The sequence below is a fragment of the Zootermopsis nevadensis genome, unplaced genomic scaffold (assembly GCF_977971745.1).
Source record: "Zootermopsis nevadensis isolate Lab colony 2312 unplaced genomic scaffold, Znev_1.0 Znev_ptg000001l, whole genome shotgun sequence".
Lineage (NCBI taxonomy): Eukaryota > Metazoa > Arthropoda > Insecta > Blattodea > Termopsidae > Zootermopsis > Zootermopsis nevadensis.
The window spans coordinates 775,097-802,437 of NW_028259133.1; the positions used below are offsets into that span (position 1 = coordinate 775,097).

The 27,341-nt window shown below is 39.0% G+C and overlaps 1 protein-coding gene across 6 annotated transcripts in view; it reads right to left on the reverse strand.

The window, feature by feature from the left end:
• The window catches only part of LOC110840524 (uncharacterized), a 69,210-nt gene that overhangs the window by 36,435 nt on the left and 5,434 nt on the right, over positions 1 to 27,341 (reverse strand). For 5 of the 6 annotated variants that reach the window (XM_087342723.1, XM_087342580.1, XM_087342654.1 and 2 more), the window contains exons 2-15: positions 18,867 to 19,124; positions 17,670 to 17,861; positions 15,888 to 16,275; positions 13,273 to 13,496; positions 12,213 to 12,431; positions 10,015 to 10,294; positions 6,727 to 6,962; positions 6,440 to 6,556; positions 5,694 to 6,041; positions 4,135 to 4,306; positions 2,993 to 3,127; positions 2,110 to 2,317; positions 780 to 945; positions 190 to 399 (exon numbers count right to left, since the gene is read on the reverse strand). In XM_087342723.1, coding sequence (XP_087198849.1) covers positions 190 to 399; positions 780 to 945; positions 2,110 to 2,317; positions 2,993 to 3,127; positions 4,135 to 4,306; positions 5,694 to 6,041; positions 6,440 to 6,556; positions 6,727 to 6,962; positions 10,015 to 10,294; positions 12,213 to 12,431; positions 13,273 to 13,496; positions 15,888 to 16,275; positions 17,670 to 17,861; positions 18,867 to 19,049 — 3,078 coding nt within the window. In that variant the 5' untranslated portion in view covers positions 19,050 to 19,124. The remainder of the gene's footprint in view (positions 1 to 189; positions 400 to 779; positions 946 to 2,109; positions 2,318 to 2,992; positions 3,128 to 4,134; positions 4,307 to 5,693; positions 6,042 to 6,439; positions 6,557 to 6,726; positions 6,963 to 10,014; positions 10,295 to 12,212; positions 12,432 to 13,272; positions 13,497 to 15,887; positions 16,276 to 17,669; positions 17,862 to 18,866; positions 19,125 to 27,341) is intronic. The other variant, XM_087342689.1, reaches the window with a different exon arrangement.

The window sequence follows — 27,341 nt, forward strand, 5'->3', positions numbered from 1 at the left end:
GTCATCATCCCAAAGTCTTCAATTACTTCCGACCCCTCACTATGTAACCGATCTACTTGCATCTACCCTGTATATGGATTCAGCATATTCCCGCAAAACAAACATTGCTAATCACCCACATGGCTACACAGTGTCAAATCCAGCAAATCACAACCTAAACCTTCATGACACAGGTTAAACGTTCCGTACCTTCCGCTCCCTCTTATTCTGCCCAGGGGGGTTCCGTGGACCCCTGCTACCCCTGCCTCTTTTGGCTGGACCACCCCTAGGGGAAGCTGCAACCCCTGGCACAAGCGGAGTATTTGTCGCAGCTGTGGCCTCTTCCAAGTCTAAATCAACATCTTCCCCACATGTTCTCTTCTTCAAAAAGTAATACAGCACATCAGGATGGTTCCAGATCTGAAGCAAAAGTACACATTTCCAATATTTTAATCAAGTATCTGTTTCCAAGCCTGTGGCTTCTGCTCAGATAAGAATACAAATAAACTGCAAGTACAAGGGCAAGGTATGAAAATTTAAAACAGACTATCTTAAAAATACCTTTCTAAATAGCTGACTTCAATTATTACCATCTCATGTAATGAAAATGAAGTTTTCATGGTGATCAGATTACATTATTACCCAACATTTCAACTTTACCATCTTCAGGGGCACATTATGCAAGTAAATTGCTATTCAACCATCATCAGAGATGGCAGTCTGTGCAAAAGACTGGTAAATATTCTGGTATTGGATAAAAAAGTACCTTAAACTCACAACATGACTCACTGTTGCCTTACCTTACAGCACACTGCAAAAGCCTTCAGAGGATTTGGGACAGCTTTGGTTCGTACAACTTCATTCATGAACGTGTCATACAGTTTTCTCTGGAACTGCGTCAGGCGTAACAAGAGAACGTATTCTTCCTTTTGTGGTAGAGATACCTGAAGCACTGAATGACTTCGTCTACGTGGAAGAAAAATGAAATTACCCATGAGTAAGGAAAGATGGTAGAGGTTAGTCATTACACGTATACATACAAATCCAAAGGGTAGTCAGACTGGCTACAGGTTGTGGAAAAAGTCACAAATACAAAAAATTCAGATGAGTACAACTGAAAATATTAAAATGTTACACTAAATCCACTGCAATACAGCAGATTATATAAGTACAATAACCTGTAAAAAGATTATGAGTCCTCTTTCAACTGCAAAAATTCATCAACAAAATAAATGGTGTGTGAATTTATGTATCTTTTTAAAGCGACTTTAAACTTTTCCTTTCCACTCAAGTAGTTCTGAGACTAGATGGAAGGCTGTTGAAGATTTTGATGCCAGCACCTTTCTGAAGACATGAAATGTTGGCACTTGGTCTATGAAGACGGTTCTTATACCATTCACAGTTGAATTTGTTTGAAAAGATTCTAGATTATTTACATGACGTTCATTAATGAAAATATATGTTCACAAGGAAGAGCTTAAATTTCCAGTTTCCTAAACAGACTTCTAACTGAATTTCTTGATTTTGCACCAGCCATAATTATAAATTACCCCCCAAAATTATTTCATAGTTCATTATGGAGAGAAAGTAGGCAAAGTAGATTGATTTCAGTGTGTCATCATTTATAATATAAAACACTGATCTAGTTGTGTAACATGCCCCACTTAACTTTAGAATCGCGTATCAATAAAACTCTTACAATTTAGGTGGTTATAAATTTGTAGACCACGGAATTTGGTACTGTTGACTCTTCTACATATTTTACAATACACCAAATGCTTAATGCACGCTGTGGTGAACTGCGTGTTACAAACTTTATTATTTTTTTTTACCCAAACTTATGACTAACTTGTTTGCAGTGAACCAATTACTCAATTTACCTAATGCTGTATAAAACACAGATATTTAGTGTCAAATTAAATGAGACTACCACCAACGCAGAGCAGGAAATGAGTTGGGAGGAAGGAACAAAGGCATATTTAAATTCACTACCAAGAAGGACTAATTTATATTTTGAGAAGTAAAACTGCTTGTGCATTTGCAAATGACAGGCCGTGTGTCTCAGAGTAAATACCACAAGGAACATTAGTTAACCTCTTCGAAGCTAATGGCTACTCAATTACCACTCACCTCTGTACAAAGCCCTCCAGCAGAGAGTGCAGGACGTGAGCTCTGTATCGCATCAGCCGTATATCCTGGGGTGTGCTGTCTATACACTGTCCATTCTGGATTGGGCGTTCGAACATATTACAGAATTCTGTCTTTGTGCCTAGATAGTTTGGTCGTACAAAGTCCACCATGCACCAGTACTCCAGAAGATTATTTTGGAGTGGATAACCTGACCAGAAATGATACTTTCAATAATTAAAACTTTATTTACAATACAAACAATTTAATTTTGGTGCACAGTTTATTACTGGCAACTGATAATACATGCCCCAATCCAAGCACAGGAGGTCCCTGAGTTACAAACATCTACAAGTCTATTATTACCTACGTCAATATTTCACGTAAACATCAATTCACATATTCATGGCTGAGTGGATTGCATTCTGAAGGATGCTCTGTAGCCCTTCAAAGGGCCCAGAAGTCCCCTTCATGTCTCCATAAGACTCCTTCTCCCCCTAATTAACCCTTCTGAGCATTACAGTTATGTTACATTCAACCAAGATGCCAGAGACAACCTCAACTACAAAACTGTGCTAAGAAAATATTATTTCAGACTACCTCAATCTTAAATTTCAAGATGTTTATATGCCAAAAGAATCTCTGATTACTAATGAAGACATATGTGCCTTTCAAAGTCACATATTTCTCTGCGTGTATATGAAAGGGATGATGCATGAGCATGGGCATGAAAACATTTAAACTACATGACACAAAAAGCTGGTATTTATAAGGAGTTATTTCTTGTTAATTTCAGCTGAAACTACAACTTCCTCTTTAGATGTCATTACTATAGAAAATGCCATATCAGATTTATATAAATACTGTAGTTAAACAGAAGTATTACCTGTTAATACAACACGTCTTTTGCTCCGTATCTGCTTCAGTGCCTGCGAAATAGACGCGTGACTATTCTTGATACGGTGACCTTCATCACAGATAACTAGGTCAGGCCCTGGCTTAACCAGAGCAGTATGCATATCTGTAAAATATTTCAAACAAATTCAAGAAAGTTATCTTTCACGATAAGAAGGTTTTGAATAACGTCAAGACTACTTGCATCAAATGTTATAGTCCATGCGGTGAGAGCAGTACAGACTATAAAATATTAATTATGCAATTCATTTCTGTGCATAATTTGACTAGCAAAGTTCAGACTCTATTAAATTTGCATGAACAAAGGGCATAGCACATACAGAATCATCTTGAGACCGCTGCTGAAGCTACCCACCCAATCATCACTGATTCATGCTGAGAAGCAATAGAATCCCAGAGAGGACACTGGAACAGTTACTGTGATTTTGTTTTGTATATTTAATGGTTTGATTGTTAGTCAAATGTGTTAACTAAACGAAGTAACACTTAACTTAACTGCTTTCTAGACTCCATAGTTTGGTTGTTAATAAATGTGCAACAACTTGCTTTCTTTTATCTTTACAACTGTTCAACTATGGACTGAGGTACGTTTCATTATTTGTATGTAAATCAAACCAAGGAACATTCCCTACAAGTCTAGGAGGAATATCCTGGTACACCATGTATTTAAATTTAATGCATGTTTATGATCTATAACCATACAAAATTGTGCATGCCTAGCTTCAATGATTCATTAGTTACGACTGCCCAACCAGAAGCTGAATGCATATTTTGTGTGACTATGAACAGAAGTTGTGTATTCTTTAGTCTATTATCATGCAAAACTTACGGAGCCCCATTTTAGGAGGTACTACTGTGCTCCCACCTCAGAAGTTTGCAGTCACCACACTGATATTAAATGATAGCATCAAATTATGAAGAAAAACAGCGGGATTGTCACCAGAGATCCAGTAGAACGTCCTTACAGATTTTAATGCTTCTAAAAACATTGGGGGATAAGAATATGATTCCATAAGCCCATTTCTTATAAAGGAATAAGGAAAGTGGCATAATAATACAATAATGTTGTGTGTTCTTACAAGTGAACTTTAATTCATACGCAATGAAACTAACCCTCAAGCAGAACCTTGTTTTTATCATCCTCATCAACATCGACCACTTCGTCCAGTTGTTTTCTTCTCTTCTTCTTACTGTTGGTTTTATTTGGGCGTTTCAAGCTCAGCTGTCTGTAAAGTTCATAGCCAATTAGGAGGACACCGCCTCCTTTCGACCATTCCTGGATTACCTGAAAAGAAAATGCTAAACATGAAGCAAAAGTTGGACTTTGGAAACTGCCAATGTTACACTGTTCTTCAATTAGCAGCAGAAGTCGTGCATAACTCAGTATCTATGTCCTGATAACAGAACAAAATAAACACTTTGTACATGTACACTTATAACATTAAAACTGTCACTGTGCAAAGGTACATTGTTCCACTGTTGAGACCATACGTAGGGCAGTCAAAAAGTTCCCGGAATTGTGGTATAACACTGTAATGGTAGGAGATACGGCAACACTTACCTAATCACCTTTAAAGTAGGACCCTTGCGCACACACACGTGCTCCATCGATCCTGCCATTGTTGGAAGCATCGGCGGAAGGCTTCGTTCGGAATCTTCCGGAGTTTGGCTGTCACATTCGATTTGATGTCCTCCATGGTTGCGAAACGCGTCCCCTTGAGGCCCATTTTCGGAGTAGGGAACAGCCAGAAGTCACTCGGAGCGAGATACGGAGAGTATGGTGGTTGGGTGATGACGGGAATTCTTTTCTTGGCGAGCAATTGCTGCACAACCAGCGATGTGTCGAATGCGACGGCCGAACTCCGGAAGATTCCAAACGAAGCCTTCCGCCGGTGCTTCCAACAATGGCAGGATCGATGGAGCACGTGTGTGTGCGCAAGGGTCCTACTTTGAAGGTGATTAGGTAAGCGTTGCCATATGTCCTACCATTACAGTGCTATACCACAATTCCGGGAACTTTTTGACTGCCCCTCGTATATTATTTAACACAACAATATGAAAATTACTAAAATCAAAACTATCTGACAGCTAACAAACAGTCTTTACGATAAACTCTGTTGTACGTAAAAATACAGCAATCATTTGCATTCAGGTGAACACAAAATATATATAAAATGTTATGTTACAATATCCTTCAATTTCTTTGTGAACTGCAATGTTGTATAAACCGGGATAGCTCAGTCAGTATAGTGACTACCCACGGGCTGGACGACTGGGGTTCGATCCCCAACCGGGGCAGAGGATTTTTCCTCTAGCCTCTGCGTCCAGACCGGCTCTGGGGCCCACCCAGGCTCCTCTACAATGGGTACCGGGGTCCTTTCCCGGGAGTAAAGCCGGCCGGGGGCGTGATGCCGACCACTCACCCCCATCTAGTGCCGAGGTCAAGGAAGAGAGGAGCTATTCCTCCACTCACCCCAAACGCCTACATGGCGTATAGTGGGACAAAGTTTACTTTACTTTACTGCAATGTTGTAAGTAATAATTCATAATACATGCATGGAATATTTACAAGCAAATCCTTCACATAAATAAAAATCAGTCAGTCAGTACATAAGCACATACATATCAATTAGATACAGTGTCTGAAGGCCTGCGTACAGAGACGTGCTTACCTTTGAACGCGCTGTCATGGTCTTATGCGAATCGTTAAGGACAAACAAAGCAAAGTTCCGAGGCCTGATTTCTGGAGTACTGTTAGTGTCCATCGCAGTGTCACTTGATGAGTCAGTGGGCGTGGCCTGCTGCTGTTCTTGGTTGCTGTTTACGTTATCACTACTGCTGTTACTGCTGTTACTGCCAACAGTGTTACTGCTGCTGCTGACACTGTTACCAACTTCAACAGAAGCAGGCAACCACATGTTAAACTCAGCCAGCCAGTTCTGGAGCGTGTTGATTGGCATAATACAAAGGACTGATCTAGCACTGGTGTGGCGTAGGAACACATCACAGAAAGAGACCACCTACACAGCAAAAACATTTTTCATTAAAACTTTTTTCAGTTTTCACAGAAATCACATGAACACGCGTTTGTATCAGACACATCATGTTTCAAAGTTTCAAATTGGCGGAGGTACACAAGGTTTAAATTAGTAAATAAGAAACAGTCAGTGACATAATGCCTGAAGATGTGAGTAAATCTCAACACAGTTTCTACGTTACAGGGTAAGCCATCCTTTAGAGACAACAGGAACCACAATATACCTTTCCCTTTCAATCAGATGACTACAGTTTGATAGCGCTGTTAACAAATTCTAGACATGATAGGCTTGGTATTAACACGTCCCCACCACTCCTTACTGTCTGCAGCCTTCACATGCAGAGGTTAAACCATAATTTAAGTTACCATGTTCTACTTCACCTGTAAAGTCTTGCCAAGTCCCATTGAGTGTGCCAATATGCAACCAAATCCTGTAGATGTGTTGAACCTAGACAGCGACTCCACTACATTGTCAAACAGGAATCGTACACCCCCTATCTGTAAGGAAAAAATACGTTCAGAAACACAACTACACAGGAACAGTATTCATATATGCTTACCAACGTAAGAACTCCGAAACATACGAATAAATGGCAATAATGCTCACTGAAGTACAATATCTGAATGATGTATTTATAATCTGGAATATCATTAAAGACCTTACATACCTGATGAGGTTTGATAACTCTGGCTATCTGTGGCGCAAGGAAAACTTCAGGTTCTTCAGTTGGACGGCCAACATTTACCAACACACGTCCTTGTTCATCAGGAATGTTGTATAGGTCATTTGTATGCATTCCAGAATTTGTAGGATCATCAACAGGCTCTCCTTCATCACCACTAGATGGTTCTGACAGCAGAATGCAGTCATCATCATCACTGCTGCTGCTGATTGTCACTACGTCTGCAAAAAGTTTAGTTTATATTATGCTCCACAAATAAATAGATTTCAATGTTTATGGGAAGCCAAAGTTTGTCGTGACACTCCACGTACTTTACTTCATAATTCTTTTTCTTTTAAAAAATAAATGTATGTGTTAAGAGTAACACAAAATAGTGCAATCACTTAAGACACAAGATACATTATTATAGTTCTAAACAAAAGAAACACTATAATGAGCAGGAAAATTAATTTTATTTTAGCATAAAAAATTAAACTGGTCCTCTTTACATTCAACTACCAATATTAAAGTCATTATTTATACATACAAAATATTCCTTACATCAGTTAGCCGTACATCAAGAAAATAAGCAAAAACAGTATATTAAAACCATTCTCACATCCAAACAGGAAACGCGATTTTATGAATAAATGAGAATGTTACATTTCATAACGCAATTTTATGACTGTTTCAATTAATAGTTTCTGAAATGTAATTTATAAGAGTCTACCAAGATACTGAGCAATAAATCATAACAGAAACTTTGCATATTTTTCCTCACATAATTTCTTTTGACATTCCAGCTGTTTCTGCAACTCTTTATCACCGGCAACTAATATTTCACCCACTCCCAATTCAACCGACCAGCCAACATGTGTTTATTGTGGTCTTCCGGGTTATGTGGCCACGTGGTCTTGTACAAGAGCACGTGGCGTCAAAGCACAGAAGACGAAGATCAACATCTATGCTACCTTCACAACCTCAAATCTCACAAAGCAACTAAGCTCAGCTAATAAATCAATATACATATGTCTTATTAAATACTAATGTAATTCTTTACATCCTAAATAAGAGAACTGACATTATAAACATTTTAAAAATAACAAGGGGTTTTGTTTTGAAACAAAATAATGCCTCTAACTCAGACTTCAAATGACAAACTCTCTACTTGAAACAATGGTCCACTTTGTAAGTCACTGTTGTATGTTTGACATTAGAAAATAAGTAATAAACTTAATTAAAGACTGCGGAGAATTACGGAAACTTACCGAAATCCATGGATACAGCACAAAAGAGAAGAGAGAAATACACACAAGATTGAATACCATTTCACCTCATAACGTGTGTTTTTTTTTTGTATGAATACTACACTATATACTAAGTAAAAAATCACAAGAAACAAATACTGCATTTATTGAAACACCTTACATACTGCCCTTCCAAAATTCATTAACAAAAAATTAGACTTCATGTCAAACACAAATATTATTATTATTATTACTGCTTTTAGTTTTACTAATGCTTTCGCAGTCTCTCCCATCTCTTTTAGACTTGTACTCATGTTAGATGCGTGTATTACATTAATAGCCGAATCCTATCTTTAAGACGGACCACCAGCAAAGAGAATGTGTTTCATTTGAATTGATATGATTTGCAGTGCTGTACTTTTCTTCTACTGACAGATAGTAACGGAAAGACATACTTAATCCATTCATGTATTCTGTACCCATTCAGCCTAAAGTCTATGTATGGACAACCTCAGTGTAAATCCCAGCTTTGTAACAATAATCTGTTTAATCTACTGTAAATCATTGAACCCATCCAAATTGCTAATATTCATATAAAAGCCTTTTCATATTCCATATCAAAACTTTCACCGGGTCTTGAGATGATGGTTACAATTTATTCGTCTCTAAAGAACTTCCTTCTAGCTTCAGTCACTTCTAAAATTGTGTGTTGTCCCTTCGCTCTATCGAAATTAAATCAAAAATATTCTGACCATAGGCCTACAGTAGAAATGTTGAACTATACTGATACTTTTTTTTTAAACTGTATGTTCCCTACTCAGATATTTAGCAGGAAATCACCACTAAACTATATACGCATAACACTCTTTTTTTTTTTTTTTGGGGGGGGGGGGGGGGTAAACTGGTTCAATGTGTGATATTTGTATTTATGTCAGTTTATTTTAGTTTGTTTGCATCACACTGACGGCAGTTTAACCATGTGTTCTTCGCTCTCTAGTAACACCGAAGAACATCTTACGTGCTCACCCATGTCTGTCTGCTGTCACATTTGTCCTTGGAGGCAGGCAACCTGCACGACTGGGTTCACTTTTTCTCAGAAATGGAAGCACGTTATTATTTTTCATACTGTCGTTCCTACTATCAATGTTGCTACTGTTCCTATTCATATTTCCTGGCCTTACCTCTGCTGGGTTGGACACTCCATTGCCTCTACCATCTCAGGTTTGATCAACGAGGCTTCAAGGAGGAATGGCATTTCCTCTGAGAAGCTAGGTCACCCCCCCCCCCCCCAAGCCTAGTACAAACCAGGTTCTTTTAATTAATTCTGGATAATTATCACAGAGGTCATTCCCCATAATGCATGCTTTGTTGGGGCCTGACCTCCAGTGATTGTTGCTCAGGGGGCTTTGCTCCATGAGCCACCATTCCCCTGGACAACCCTGTGCTTCCATCATCCTGGATGCAACATTAATGCAAGAAATCACCTAAGTTCATTTTTGGAACATATTCTTTCTTACACATTAATGGCCTTGGATCAGGTTAGTTCAACAATAACTATGTGATGTGGCATGAAGAACACCTTTGGAATGTTAGGGTACACCAAAGAGTACAACTTTCCAATCTTCTTGTAATAATGCACAGGTGTAAAAATTTACTCTATTTCCAATATATTAAACAATATTGTACTCTGTTATGCATGGAGCGATAAAGGACAATGATAAATGATGTAGAAGTTAACGGCAACAAATTAGTGCCTAAATTTATTTCATTTATATGTTGTGTAAATTTTGATGTTGCTACACCAATCACTAATATGTATATTTAAACTTCTATTAATCAATTTAATTTCACAGACAATATTATAATCCCACGTACTTCCGTAGTAATATGAACGGGCAACGAAAAAATGTAAAATTCTAATTTTAACCTGTCATCTGCTTCATCAACAAGGTATAGTGGCATCACACATAGTTGGTAACACAATCTTACACAACAGCATCAGAGGGTTGTAGTACTAACACAAAGGAACAATTAAATGTTTACCTACCCTTGCCTTTGCCCTTTCCTGTGACTTTTCGGAGGGCAGCAGCCCTCGCCAGCATTTCTCTTTCGGAATCCTCCTCGCCTTCACTCTCCGACTCTGACGGCAGGGGCACGCGGGGCGAGGACATCACAGGAGCAATGGACACAGAAGGCGTCATCATGTGCACTTGGGGACCGATTCCCCTAGATTTGGCAAGGACAGTACGAGATACCGTAGAATTTCGAGCACCTGTACGCGGAACAGTGCCAGTACTGCCCTTCTGAACTCTGAGTAGTTCAAACACCTGCAACCATGAAGGTACAGCACAACTAAGAAATTACCCCAACACAAGACTGTTCAGTCATATTGCAACAAGACATCTTATTTGCCTAAACAAAAGAAGTTGTTCCCATTTCATGCAGAAACATTACATTATGCATGGCATTCCTTTTTATTCTCACCATACTGAATTTAAGCAAAACTTTCATTTTAAAGAAACAAGTTTCACGGAAAATATTTGAAAATTAGTTACACTGCTTTCATATATGTATAATGCAACAAGTCCAAATATGGCTGTCTTCCAGGTTGTAGTGCCATGCAGTATCTTTGCCGCCTCCATCATTAGGGTGACGTGCACTCATCGCCCTAATGACAGAGGCAGCAAGGACCTCTGAAACATTGGTAAACTTCTACCAGACTACTGAGCACTACAACCCAGAAGCCATCAACCTTTGGACTCACCACCGTGAAAACATCAAAATCCATAATGCAACAAGACTGCCATCTGCACTACAAATAATGAGTTGACATGCAGTGTTAAATCACATTTATAAACTTTCGTTAGATTATAAGTTAAATTTTATACCTTATTTGATAATACTGTTAGTACCTCAAATGTTAGGATGATCAATAAATAACGAATTGGAAAAAATATTGAAAGAAGTCATGGTATATTTTAAGACATTATCCTTGCATTTTCCTAGAATGAGGAAAATCATGAGAAACCGTAGTCAGGAAAGCTTGTGTCCAGGCCAAGAGTCGAACCTGGGATCTCCAAAATATAACGCACTTGACCACAATTTTGAAATGAAGCCTCTTGGCATATACCATATAATTCTGTGATCAGTAGTGACATACTACAGAAAACTTTTAATTCAGTGACTGTAATTGTTAAAACTTCAAATTTTGAAAGATTAACATATACAACATAACGTATATGACACAATCACATACTTTCCTTCAAATAAATTGACTGTAAGGAAATAAAATATTATCCTCTCACCTAACCTACGGCTCCAGAGCAGCTTCTTCAAATCAGTTTTTCCACATAACATTTTGAGTATACAACATGTTTCCACCAAGCATGCTACATGGCTTCCCAATCAGGGATTTCTTTATATAATCATCTTAACAATGCAATACTAGGCAAGGATGGACGTTAGGGAGATAGGAATCAACGGAGAGAACTGGGTGCAGCTAGCGCAGGATAGAGTCCGGTGGCGAGCGTTTGTGAACACAACGATGAGCCACCAGGTTCCATACAAAACGTGGGCTACTCTTTGACAAACCAAGTACATAATCGACTTAGTTACATGAAGCCTTCATACTGCTGTGGAATTCCTAGCGCAACAAAAAACTCTCAGTGACTACAAAACCATTATTCATTCCATTCAGTGATGCATCTCATGTAGATATATATGTTGCCACTACTTTCTGATAAAATTACGTAACAGAAAGGGCTATAAGATGTTACTCCGTACCATGAGACCAAAACAACAAATTTATTGTACTCCAAGTTGCAAGATATTCTTTAAAACTTTGGCAGCTGACTCAGCTAGTTAACCCTGTTTCTCTGAACTCTGAAAGTTTATTATTATGCTCACAAATGTGCAGCACAGAAACCATATCCTAAGCCATTTTAATATCATCTTCCATTGTACATCTAGGTTAAGATGGACTTTACTGTATTTCAATCAATTTACCTACTTGCTGACAAATTCTCACCTACAGGCCACATGCAACCTTCCATGAATCTACAACTCCATCACATAGAGATCCAGGTTTACGTTCATATTCAGACCTACGAGCTTGAATCCCATCAAACAATACAAATTTAAAGACACTGATCAAAGAAACGCGGTGTCTCATGAGCTGCTGCCTCTTGTAAACTCACTTTCCCAGTAGCCTCACTTGTCTCGCTCCAAGTTAACTTATTCACACACCTTCTTGTTAGTTTGTACTCCACTTCCTGAGCCATGTCCCGAACCAGAAGCCAGCTTAACGAGAACTGTATTAGGGAGGCGAACTTGTGTGCCTGAACTGGATCCTGAACTTGACGTACTTGGGATCTGTTTCAAAAGTGAGGAATTGCCTTGGAGGAGGGAGATAACACGAGTCTGAGTCTTGTTGTTCTGTCGATTGAGCGCAATTTGACGCTGTACCTGTTTAAAACAACATAAAAGCACAATAAACACACATTTTGACAAATCATTAGCTCTGGTTAATTAATTTTTTTTACATCATTATTTAGAATGTGTTAACCCTGTGTCAGCAATGTAAGGAGCGTCTTAGGATTAAATAATACCGCTGGTTGCTTCAATTGCCAAAAGTGAATTAGATATCATAGAGCACACAAATATCTGCATGTACTATAGTCTAGAAATCAGTTTTATGAACTATACAACAAAAATATACTTACACTGATGACAATCTTTACTAGGAACAAAGCACACCGTAAAAAACTTTCAACTTCCATAAATCCCCTATTAGAATAGTCACTAGTGTTGATAATACTATGTCAGCTTTCAATTGTGCAGATGGAAATCCTTCAGAAGCAGAAACTTAAGACAAGTGATAATCAAGAATCTAATCACAAACGTTGCACATCAGACAACGAACAATGTAAGAGGCAAGAAACTCCAGTTGCCAGCGGGTGGTGTGATGTGAAATCGCAAATGAAAATGTCGCTCTTGGGTGTCCCCCAGTGACATGGAGTGCATACAAAATATCAGTGAAATACTGTGAGTTTGTACACTTGCGCAAAGAACACATAATAACCCTTATCCATGAATACTACCTTAATAATTCATATTCTGATGCAACAACTGTAAACAATTTCTGGTGTACATGTTTAACAATATCAACCAATGTTCAATGTGAAGGGAAACTTAAGATTCCCAACAAATCTACAAACAAAAATTCAGTGATTTAAGGAAAATCAATAATATAACTGTTATTGCTTTGATCCCATTAAGCGTAACTAAGTAAATAACGGTGAATAACCTCTCGTATGATCCGCTGCTGTTCCTGGACTCTCCTAAGTCGTTCCATCTCCTGCCTCTGGGCAGCCAGAGTTTCTTCATCCAGCTGACTCTCACTCATCACCTCACGAATGTTACGTCTCATGTTGGTTAACTTTCGCTCCATTAAACTAGATTTGTTATCGTCTTTATTGTCTTCGGAATCAGAAGATGAAGCTGATTCATCTTTATCTTTACCATCTTTGCCTGAAAGATAGAACAAAACAAAATTTGTTTAATACTTAGGGTTTCTTTAATACCTTACCCAGTCAATGTGATGAAAGAGGACATTTATGAATGTTAGAAAGGAAACAGTTTCCAATAACATTTGTATGGACTGGTCTTGAAGAGAGGAATTTCTTGCCAGTTACATATTTTAACTAAGACATACTGTTCCTTAGTTAATCACACACAAAAACTAATTTACAAATGCAGCACACAAATCAACCAACCAACTGTTCTTTTAAATGGCTTAAGAGGATTTTTTGCTCTCAGTAATTCTAACTGGTTGGTAGCCCTCCAGCTGCACATCTGCCATCCAAAACACCACTTCTTATTTTGTTTTATGCAACATGAGCAGCGTTCTCCGAGTGTTTCATCTAACAAAAGTAAAATAATTGAAAAAATGCCATAAATGTCAAGCTATGCATACATTTGCTAACTTGTTAAATATCCCCACTGTCTGAAGATACCAGTTACAGATTTTAAGTCTGGCTACTGGATCATGTGGGTGCAAAGACTGCACAACTGTGACTTCAAGGCCGTAGTTTTAATAATTCTGTACCGCTTCTAATAGTCTCCTTTGACACTCCCAGTTCTTATGTGATCATCTCCAACCACCTCTTCTACAAGATGATTATTTATCACCCACTTCTAATTGCCTGGGGTAGACAGAATGGTTTTCATCACCTACCTTTTAATTCCTTTCTTCCAAGATTACATAAAACAAATTTCAAACATTACTGTAATCCATGCATACATTCACACATTTCTTCATGAGGGTTAGTTTCTTGGCTCATAAAATATATAAATTTGTCCACCACCACAAACTTCCATACTTTCAGAGACAATGCGCCTTTCGTTGGATTCCGGTACATCAAAAAGTTGTACGTGATGAAGATCTCCAGTTATGAACTGATAAATCTTCCTGACCTCTGCCCACCCAGGGATGTAAAGAAACCATTTCTGAACTGAAAGCACTGATAACGCAGATTTAGCAGCTCTCAGAGTCTCAGCTTCAGCTGAGGTAAATGCTTTGGTCTAAGCACAGAAAAATGTACACCAAGATCTAACAATTGCTCAAACCTGACAGGTTCTGAACGAGAAAGAGGGTCTTATACAAGGACTAACAAGTCCGTAAGACTTGAGGTTCTCACAGCGGTGAGTATGAAGATTTTCGTCTTCTGGGTTGTTGCGCCGTGTAGTCTGGTCGATGTTAACCAACGTTTCAGAGGTCTTACTGCCTCCGTCATCAGGGCGATGAGTATGAAGATTTCTGTCTTCTGGGTTGTTGCGCTGTGTAGTCTGGTCGATGTTAACCAACGTTTCAGAGGTCATACTGCCTCCATCATCAGAGTATAAAGATTTCTGTCTTCTGGGTTGTTGCGCCGTGTAGTCTGGTCGATGTTAACCAACGTTTCAGAGGTCATACTGCCTCCGTCATCATCATATTCATCGCCCTGATGACGGAGGCAGTATGACCTCTGAAACGTTGGTTAACATCGACCAGACTACACAGCGCAACAACCCAGAAGACAGAAATCTTCATACTCATCGCCCGGATGACGGAGGCAGTATGACCTCTGAAACATTGGTTAACATCGACCAGACTACACAGTGCAACAACCCAGAAGACGGAAATCTTCACTAACAAGTCCCCTTACACATCCAGAAAGCAAAAGCACCTGTCAGTATACTGCATCAACCAGACATTAGAGATGAAGGGGGGCAGCCACAGTAATCAAGACTAGCTAAAAATCTGTAAACAGTTTGGTATTTTCCAAAAATCTATAACCACTCACAATTTTATGGCCCTACAACAAGTGGCGCTCGTGTCGATCCCACCAAATAAATTTATTAGTCGGCCATGTTGGTATTACCAACTGTAGGAAATTGAAAAGTACAATTTCAGGGAAGTCCCCAATGACATAATGTCCATACCAAACCTTACCCAAATCTGTCCAGCACTTCTGAAGTTGAACCACGCAGATAGGGAGACAGACACGTTTAGCCCCATACACAATCATTTCATGCAATAAACACATAATAATTGCGGTTCATTCCAAGAATCCTTCAAAACTTTCTGTAACTTGGAATTAGAGATTTGTAAATAAACACTTCACCACTGACATATTTACACTTTACCTTTTAATTGTTCTCCTTCCAAAATAAAAAGAGCCATAACTCAAAGACAAAGACTCCAAGGACCCATGTTACACAGACTTTTCTTACTGCCTTTTGCAGAGAAAATGCTGTTATAGCGGTGCCACATATTTCAGAAATACCCTGTACATCAACAAATATGACTAATAAGATTATGGGACTTGGGTGTGAACCTTACACATGCACTGAGATAAATTTTAATAAATGAAACCCCACCTGACAGAGTAGTCTTTTTCTTCTTGTGCACTGTACCAGCATCCATCTGAGCTTTCCGTTTGCCAGTTTCCGAGCCCGCATTTCCCCTCTCACTATCTTCCTCCATCTTTCCTTTTCCCTCTTCCGTGTTCTTCTTTCCGTCACTCGCGCTATTCCCTCCCATCGCACTGTCCCCATGTGTTTTGTTCTGTTCTGTCCTCACTGGCTCTAGAGACACAGCACCTGTTTCAATGCTATTCTGCAAAGCAGTCTGACTGTGTGGATCAACTATGGAACTCGCTGTCATTTTACCACCTGAAAACACTTCACTTTGCTCATCACTTTTATGTTGCTGCAAGTCGCTGTTTTCCACTTTAGTCATTGTCTGAGATAGTAACACTTCGTCTTCCTGAATCACAAAAGAAAGAACACAATTATATGCAGTGATTTATGTATTAATATTTACCTGTCTAAATTACATATGTACAGTCAGCACACTCTTCAAATAATAAAAGAATCTGACAGGAAATAATTCTTATTTGAGAAAGGATCCTAAAAGACAGACAAATGATGAATATCAGACACTGTTAACACACAGTAAACTTCTAGAATTTGGATGGCATACTCATTCATAGAGGGCAGCCTTAGTTTAAAACAAGATCAATCTTTTTTGATTTATTTCACTTCTTTTGTTATAAAATGCATTAAATCCTGTCGCTGTTGGGTTTATGTAGTGTGTATAATTTACACAAATCTTTTCATCTATTCTTTACGATGAAAAGCATAAAATTAGAGCGTAAAACAGAAATAATGTCTGCCCAATCTGCACGTTCCATGTCCAAAACTAATGAATGGATTTTTATGAAATTTAGTAATGGATACATTCAATATGCACTGGTCCGATACAACCCCCAATTTTACATGAAAATGAAATAAAAAAACAGCTTATTGTAGAAATAATCAGTGCATACCATAAAAAGCAGATGCCATTAATATCCACATTTTTAAAGAAACACTTTTGAACCTGGTCAATATCAAACAGAATATGAATAAAAGCAATTTCTGACTCTTTGAACTACGATATCTGCAGTGTGAGAGCAGTGCATCAGCAGTGAAGCATGAAGCACACTGAGCAAACACACGTACTCTGCGTTGGAGTACGCCCTGCTACTCTTGTCAGATACAGCTTATAAATCACAGGCCAAGTGACCTACGATGAAATTAAGAGAATAAAAAAATCACAAAATACTTGTTACTATATTCAGAAATTATTATTGATGCACAAACTTGGTAAAACGTTAAACGCTGCTTTGTAGGGGTGTAAAATGTGGTCTCCTACATCAAATCAAAAAGCATAAATTGTAAGTGACATGACTGAAAACAAAATTCTGAAGAGATCATTTGTGCCAGTATGGGATCAAGTGAATCTGAGGACATTACAAAACTGGAAGCTTCAAGATCTGAATGGCTATACAGTATTGTTGGGTCAGTAAAATTTCGCAGACTTATGATGGGCCAGAAAGAGAGCACATATCAAGGAAACAAAACATGCATACTGACTATACTGACTGAGCTATCCTGACTCACATAATGTGGATAAAGTTCTGTTAAATAAAACAGGGACCCAGCAGTAAATTCAGAGACAAACACGTGAGCTTATCTGTGGAACAAATCTGAAGACGTATAGAATAAAAATGGACAAAATGAAAGACACAGATCCCTTAAGCCCCATTTCCAAAAAAAGTAGATAAAGGAAAAGTGCGAGCAACATCCCATCTCCAGAACAACAATCTCCAAACAAACCTCATCCATGTTTTCACTGTGGTGGTCTTCGTTGTCATCGCTTTCCGAGGCACCAGAATCATCAGTACCACTGGTTGCCATCGTATCATCTCCTCTGCCACTGATGCTGGAATCTCGTGATTTCCGACCATCATGTTTCAGTCCGCCAGAGGAGCCCTTGTCTGTGCCAGATAATGGAGGCTTCAGGAAAATCTATGGAAAATATACCCAAGATATATATATATATATATATTTATATTACAGCAGCGTTATGTAATACTGAATTACAATACCATAACGATGCTATATTTAAGAGAATCAGACACAGGCTGTGAGCAAGGACAGCTCCAACATTATAGCTGCTATGTCCAATTCTTGGTAAGGATACAGACATCTCTCTTCATTATTATGTCCAAATCAGTTTTGTGCCCCTTGCAGCAGACTATCCAGTGTGTACTGGAGTTCTTCCCTGAGGGTAAAACTGCCAGAACATGAAGCTAAACAGTCACCCGGCCTCTACTCATGTTTATTTAGAACACAAGATACAAAACATTACATTTATGTTGCAACCCTAACTACAACACATGAACCCTTCATGCATAAAATGACAAAAAATGACCAATATTGAATTCTTGCAGGTGATGTAGTGATTGAAATCTGTATGGCTGTAATTTCAAGTGTTCTGCCACCTGATGAGCACTCGTCACAGATAAATGCTCCCTGCGTCCCAGAATTTTGTTACCAGTTGGTGTAATGTTGTCTTACTTGGTACTGCCTCGTCAGGAAAATTTGTTAAAACGTATGATTTTAGTAGGATTTTAAGGTTCTCACAGCAGTGAGAATAAAGATGGGTTTCAGTGTGTTGATGATGAAGGCAGTAACTCTGAAATGCTGGTAAATTTCTACGTAACTACATGACGCTACACCCTGTAAGACAGCCAATGTCACTGCTAAATGCTTCACAAACTGCAGCAAACAATTTTGATGCGGAGTAATGTCTGAAAATAAAGACATGTCCTGATTGTGAATCGCCATGTTTGCATCTGCACAGTTACTGTGCGATTGGCATAAGCAGCAGCAGCTAACCAATCAGCGTGACTTTCACTCAATTGGGAGTCTGTTACGTGGGGGTAAAATTACTTACGATTTCATATTTGTACCACAGTACATGACCGTTGGTGGACTGAATTTCAAGACACCACTTTGACAAATACTAACCTGTAAATCCTCACTGACACTGATGGTGTCACCATCATCCAGATCCCTCTTAGCTAAGCTGACTGATGGAGGTATGGGGTCCTTTGTTTCCTTACTCAGTGCCCCTCCACCACCTCCTGGCCCAGACTTAGGCACAACCCTTTCGATAGTGACGTCTCCAATACGAGTCACAAATTGGTCCATCCTACAGCTGACTTCACCACCGCAGCTGACTGCGGTGTTCAGTCACAAGGGTCAACCCAGGGCAGACATCATGGGCTGTCAACACAACAATATAAAACACTTACACTGTGTTTTCAAATATAATCTGGCTACTTACCCGAAGCAACAATATATCTTAACAAAATTTTTTAATGGAAGTTTATCATATACATACAAGTGCAGATCAGAAGTTTAGCATTCTGAGTCTATTCAGAAAGGAATTCATAAAATCGCAACACTGATGTTCCGACGGTTGCACTCGCTTTCAGAAATAACACGCAAACCCTTTCAATGCTCTCAACATACACACACATCACAAAACACAACTGAAATTAGGAGGCAACATGTGGCCTACTGGCCCCACAATATTTGAAATTTTGGAAATGCAAACATGTGTTTTACATCTGTTAAATCACTGTCCATTGCTAAACATCATCCTTCAAACTTGCATACAATTTGTTTCCTTGGAAAGACAGATCAGGTATTGATGGTGGCAATAATGAAGATAACCATTCCTCAAGGTATTGCCCTGCAAGATTACTTCTAATTGCAAGGAATATCATACGTATTTACATTTTCTGCTGTAATTACATTCACATTTTGAAAAATATTGTGATATTATTAACATATTTGCCTTAAAGTGTGAACTCATCACATAAATGTTTCCTTTCCCTCAAACAGACAACTGAAGAATTTTTTGTTCCTGCTATATACACACACAAAGAAAGGTTCAACAAACTTTTGCCCCCCCCCCCCCCCCCAATAATACATAATATTGACTTTTTTAACCTCATTGTATTCCCTTCCCATTTACAGACCTGTCTACCCCTGCAAGGATATGGTTACAAACAATTTGTTTCCCGACTTGCAAGTGGGTCATTTCACTTCATACCCTTCTGTATTATAAAACAATTTATGACAACTAAATAAAAGTCTTTTGATCACTTGAAGTTCTGTGAATTAGGCCAGACCTCTTGCCCATCCTGTCACCTGTATCGCGTGTGTTGTAGTTTGCACTACTTGGGGCTTCAAAGCATTATTCGCACAAAAACTTCACCTCAGGCACAGTGGACAAGCATCGATGGCGCCACAGAAACCGATATCGTCGACTTGCATGCACGTGTGCAGGACACCAAACTACGATCAAAGGTAACTAACCATACAGAAGGCTGCACAGAGGCCGACAATCGGCTATAAAATAAAACAAACTTGTTAAAAAAACGTACCCGTGTTCGATTAAATTTAAGACTGCCTGCCCGCAGAAGGGCCTCGCAGTATACATATGCTTAAAAACGAGTGATATGAAAATTCATTAGCCCACATCAGGAATCACAAGCAAGGCTGTAGAGAGACCTGCCACTGGAGTTAAATAATACCAATAAAGAATATCTATCTCACGTCAGAGAACTCATAAACTAAAATTATAATCCAACGTGAAACCCTAGCCATCAGAAGACTGTCGTGGAGCGCCTTACTGCAGTTATACAAGCCAAAAAATTAGAATCGCTTAACAAAGCCCCCATGTTTGTTGGGTCCCTGCCACCATGGCATGGTGTGTCCCCAGGTTGCGGATAGAGGCACAGCCTCCAGTTATGGACGTTAGGTGCGAATATATTGAATAAGCAGTCGAGGACTGCCGACAAGGGGTGGTCGTCCAGCTTGGAGGTTTGGCGTGAGGCCAACAACCTTTCACCGTACTCGCCCATAATGGTGGGCCATATAACCACGTATGTTTACTTCATGGGATGGGCGCAGATGAGTCTCCTGAAGGCAGATGATGGCTGGGTTCAGATAGCAAATTAAAGCCTGCAGGTCAGGGAGCCACTGACCATCCCATTGAAGAATATTCACGATGGGTGTCCAAAAATAGAGACTGTAGACATAAAAAATGAAAAGTCTATGGCACCTTGACAGGCGTATTTACCTCTTGGAGTGTCTATATGGTCCGTCTGTGAGTCAGATGTATCTAAGGGGGAACCGCATAGCTTTTTACATGGGACCGGCATGGTTTTTGTCAGGGGCCTTATGATGAATATTCCGGGGCTGTCCGTCATCATCAAGTAGGGGTGACTGACATGTTCAGGATCAGGTTTTGGTTATGTTTGCATTGAAGGTGGGTCAGGTAGGTTTTGATTAGCTTGGATTGAGTTAAAGATTGGACTGGGTTAGCTTCGGGTGGGTTGAGTTGGCTAAGGTCAATTTGGGTTGAGTTGTGTTTGGTTTGGTTCAGGTTCATCTCTGCCTGAACTGCGTTAAGTTTTATGTCGGTTCTGGTAATGTTAGGTTAGGTTGTGCTGGCTTGGGTCTCAAGAGTGTGAACTGTGTTGTGTTCGGAGTATATATTAGATCTGATTCCCAGTTTCAGCTTCATTTAAGTTTGTGTTTAGGTTTGGTCAGGTTGGGTTAAGTTAGCTTAGGCTAGGTAAATTTAGGATAGGCCACGCTAGGGAAGGTTAGGCCAGGTTTGATAATGTCAACTATGTTAGGTCAGGTTCCTACAAATATAAGGCCATAACTGATTTGTTAATGAGACCAGAAAGTATTAGGGAAATTAAATGGGGCAGGTAACATATCTTATGAGCACATTTATTTATTAACATTTCAACATAACAGTGTTTTAATGCATACAAAATTTACAAAACTTGCTGAAAATCGTCTCCATTAGATTGAATGCACAACTCAGTCCCATTACACCAAAAATTATAGGTACACTTAAAAATTCCAAACAAGTTTCATACTGATGTCACAACTGCTTGAATAAGGCATTAAAGCTTGTCCCACATGTTGATCTTTCCGAGTAAACCGTGCCCTTCAGATGGCCTAACAGGCAGAAGTTGGGACGTATGAAATCGGGTGATCGCGAAGGCCACAAAACTGGTTTAAAACATGGGCAAAATGAACAGGAGCTCCAACACGCATAAACAAAGTCCTGTCACTTTTCCAAAGGTACATCTCCCAGTTGTTGACCTAATTTTCCCATTAAAAATGATGCTGTATTTCACTAACAAGGTGATTTCAACCATGTTCCCTGCTGGATTTTATTAGTGGAATACAATCCTTATATTTACAGTATATAATTAAGAATGGCCCTATATAATGCACCAGTCAGTTACAATAACAGGCTCTCTGGGTACTTAGTTGTTCAAATATCCATTTTAATAATCTGATATAGAATCCAAACTGACATGGGGCAGTCAGTACAAATTTCTTCTTTCATTCCACCTTCAGCTTGCATAGACTCTCCAACCACATGCGGCACAATAACGAACATGCATGTTTTTTTTTCTTGTTGAACTGAGATCAATTATTATTACACATAAAATCAACACAGCATTTGACATGACCACCTTAGATTGCAATGATATTTTGTAAATCCACAGACTCTTATGAGTAGGTAATAAATATGAAGTTTGTCCTCCTTATAGCAATTAATTTCAAAGTTATCGCATTTTGAAGTTTTCCTTAGATTTTCCCACATCCTGATTCACTAAAATACTTATAACTGTGGTCATAATTAAGATAGCTTTAAAAAATGTGTAGCCAGATTAAATTTTTTCCCCAAAATATTCTTAGATTATTCAAGCGCACTTTGGAAAATTTCATACTGACTGCTACGAGAACCTAATATACATCAGAACTTCACAGATCACAGGTTTGATAATTCACGTGACATTTCCTTGGATTATAACACTGGACATATCCCAGGTAACAGCTGATATGAGGTTGCCTGTGAATCTGATTACAGCGTTATTTCATGTCAAATCAACACACTTCAGGGCCAAAACTTTCATAAACATCTCCGATTCTAATAAAATTTTTAGAGACGCTTATTGCTTCCATCACCACGTCAATAATACCGCCTTGAAACGCCAGTAAATTTCTACGAGACTGCACAGTGCAACATCCCTCCCACTCACAATTACATAGAGATCACATACTCATGTCAGTAATTCACCACATACTAGCTAACGACAAATAATGTGGGGGTACGTGATCTCTATCCAACCACTATGAAGGTACCAGAAAACCTTTTCTTTCATTCAAGGAAGAAACTAGCAATAAAAACTCGCTAGATGGCGGTCTTATGGGTTGTAGCACCATGTAGTCTGGTAGAAGTTTACTGATGTTTCGAGGTCCTTGCTGCCTGATGATGGAGGCAGCAGCACGTTTAGCTTTACAGATACAAGAATACATTCTGCGCAACTTCCAAGGCTTGTCTGTGAAGCAGAATCAGGAAACGGAGGCTTAAAAATACCTTCTAAACTCAATCAGCATCACTTACCATGAACGTAACCTATTATAATCATGGGTAATATGACTAGGAAAATGTAATGGGATAATTAATTAACAGGTACTGATTTGGGAACATGCTGTATCTTTAGCCTTGTGGTTACAATGAAACTTTACAATATGGCGACCATTTATAATGATTTTGAAATTCAGTTTATTTAGAATTATTTTTTTTGTAACACGACCTTAATAACTTGTCAAATACCCTATTCTGCCAGTGGATTATGGATTTATTATGCTTCCAGAAACTGAACTGCAAAGTTATACCAAATAAAACACAGAAAACTGGAAAGTCTAGTATCAAATCCATACTGTTTCAACTGCATATCACACTAGGCTGAAGTTCCAGCTTATTTCTGCGTTTAAATGTTTCTATGTACTGACAGTTCAGTAATATAGGCAGTTCTCGGAAATATCGGGCATCTTTATTTTACCAAAAATAATTATACAGATTGGCATAAAAGATCATACGGATGCCTACACTTAAAAATAAGAATGTTTCCTAATAATTCTTATAAAAGTGTTCGAAAATTTGTCATTTTGTTTTACTATTTTACTTCGCAGTGAGTGATGATGAACTAGGAAACAAATAAATAAATAAAATTGAAGGGGCTGAGGTGTCACACGTTCACTGACAGATCCATCCCTCCTTGGGGAAATGCTTTCAGTTTTAATTAAACCTTCCCACGTCCTCACATTTCATTGACCACATTAGCTGTCAGGCAAAGCACCAACTCACTTGAGTGGAAAAAAATGTCCGCATTCAAAATACAAGCAGCTTGTGGTTTTTATGTGGCAAGAAGAATCTGTACGTGGAACTACTTCTGGAATGTAATTACAACTCTTATTAATCCGAAAACAAAACCTCAAAATCACAAAGCCGTACGCGAAAGAAATTTCCATGCCTTTTTCAACGATGTTGCCATATGTAACAACACGTTCCGGCTAACTCCATGCTTTGATAAAGCTATGTCAGAAATACAAAGCCTTTAGTTCTGCGAACGGCCTGCAACAATGAACCTACAAAGTTCGAGGCCACTCTCTTCCGGGGAACACATTCATGCGTCCACCCATCACTTGACAACTTTGGGTATCATCTTATCGACGCTGTATCAGCATCCAATGTTGACTTATTACTGAACAAATATTACATGAAATGTCCTACTACAACGGCCCCTCCTGTGTCTCCATAACGAAATTTATAAAGCTTCAACCATTAGTTTCAGAAGGACGCAGCTTTACGATCCATAATGTGGAATGCTGGCCACAAAGTTTACTCCCAGATTCCAACTTCGTGCAGTTTGGCAACAGTGACTGTCTGCGGGTCCGAGTCCGCTCCGCTTCGAGATCATCAATATCTGTCCCAGCTCCCACTAAGGGGTGGTCAAACTGCTGAAGTAACAATTAATGTATTCATTTTGTTCAATATTTCCAAATCAGACCGAAATTCAAAATGATGCGGATTTTATTCCAGGTCAGGACGGCAGTTTCTTGCTTACGCAATTCGTTACTTTGTTTAAACGTTTACAATACGAATGGTTCGGCCCACCCTCGTTACAGGTTCCTTTCTGCAAATCCTTTCACATTCATTGAAACAAAACTTTTTTAAAAAAAAAGCGACGTAAAATTCAATAAAAATGTTACAGTGGCGAAGTTTCTAATATATCGGGGACTTTGTAAAAAAAAATGCATTTGCTGTTCCTTTATTGCAGACGCCAAGGCCCGCCATTACAGCGATCCTGAGAAAGTCGGACCCGCACGACCTGCCAACGTAACATCCGTCTTAATCACTTCCTCCTCGCTGTTCGAGGAGGTAATTTCCCTTGTGGTTACTCCGCCAAAGTTCTACTCATTCCTTGTCTTGCCCGTCATGTTTCCTAGATGTCACTACTACACTTCCCTATCAATATCTGCAACCTAGTGCTGAAAATCAATGCTTGCATTGACTTTCCACGAACCAGGCCCACGTGCTGGTGTGAACTAAACTGCACTCATTCAAAAGGGCTGCCCCGTCTTTCCTTTCGAGTCAAGTTTCATACCTGAATTACACACAGCCCGGCAAGAACAATGTTAGTGCGAAATAAACAAAAGTGCAGCGTTTCAGTCTGTAAGAAATGTTCCACCGACCGACATTCGTCGGCAAATGACGATGTTCATGGCGGCGACCGTGTATAATCGTCATCAGCGCTGTCTAACGTTCGGCTGCACGTGTCCGGAAAGCAAGCCCCCAGACACGCCAACCTCAAAATGACAATCGGCGAGCGAGAGACCGCGAACAACTGAGGCTCGGCGAAATGAATTGACCGAGAGCACAATCGTCATATTGTCAGCGAGCAACAGCAAATAGATCTGCATTACAGTCAAGCCAGAGCAGGTGGTAGATAACTACTGAAACTCGGATATCGAAAGTTGTGAACGCGATGGGTTCCAGATTGCTCAATGACGGTTACGACATGAACCTGCAGGCGATTAATTAATTCTTGTGCGACGTGGGCGGAAGTTGGGTGCATCACTCCCAGCCTCAAAACAAAGAGTCAGTGGAACACCGTCACAAATGCCCCTCAGCATCGAAGTAGTTTAAGACCGCGCCGTCTGCTAGCGAAGTCTAGCTCACTGCTCCACAGGATGTTGATGGAGTTGTGAGTTCGAATTCATGCCAACTGGCGCCACCGTTAACTCTAAGCGAGTCGCTCGAACGCCACAACAATCGAATGAACGTACTCGAACACGTTTTCCTCCAACATGGCAATGTCTTGAACCACCTACCACAGAAACCGGGCTTGGCTTCATCTCATTTTAATGTCTTCCAAATACTGAGGGAGTCAAGAAAACAGTGATGGTAACAAAACGCAGTTAGTGCAATCGTGATGGACCCATAAAACTACCTTCAGGTCTTGTAAATAAAAAGGCACAATTTAAACTAGCATTAAAAAGATAATTAATTACACACTCCTTTTACTCTGTCGATGAATTTCTAATGTTTACAAGTAAGTCATAATTTATCTTATGTATATAATGGGTGGGTTTATTTGTAACTTATCTCTACTTTATGTGAACCCTTTGTATGTATTTTGTGACATTTATATAATAGTATGACTTGTATTTGTATAACATGTATTGTATTATTATGTCTTATTCTACATCCTATTATCATCTGACTAATTTATGGATCCATAGAATGTAATAAAGATGTATGTATGCACGCAGAAGTGTGTGGACTGCAAAGGTGATATGTTCAGAACTGTATAAAATTATAAAACAGCTTTCAAGAAAATTATCTGTTTTTCTCTCGACAAAATAACTATCCCTGTTATGGAAAAACAATTGGCACACATAACTCTTCAGCGTGCCTTCATGTTATGTAACACTCTAAAATCCCATTTACCCTCTCACATTAAAGCATACATTTTCAATTGTTTTTTTTACATGTTTCCCATATAATATGAGACCATACTTTCCACATACACAAAACAAATTTAGTGTTTTGAGAGTTCATTCCATGATAAGTTCCTAATCTTAACAAGAACAACTATTTCAGAATTTATTTCCCCCTAAATTTCACAGCACATTGCTATTTATTATCGCTGTTTTCATATATCTGAAATTTAAAACCTTTTGAATAATGTGATTTCATGTCACATATTCAATAGCTGTATCTATATTTAGTTCTAGACTTTAACATACTTAATATGTTACTTTTTTTTTACATATTATGACATTCTTAACCAACTATTTAAAGTAATTTAAAACATTTTAATATATATTTTTATCATTATTTCTTAGCATCAGGAGTAGAGAAAAATGATCCCCAGTGCAATGACATAAAAGAACGTAACTGAACGCGATGATGGCCAGACCGGATCTCAACATGTTCTGATGAATGGTCAGTACACTGAGTGTGTAAAAAGTTACGAACAGGAAAAACCAAGAATCAACACGACACGACGTGATGCTACACTACACGCATTGTCACACTGTTTGGCA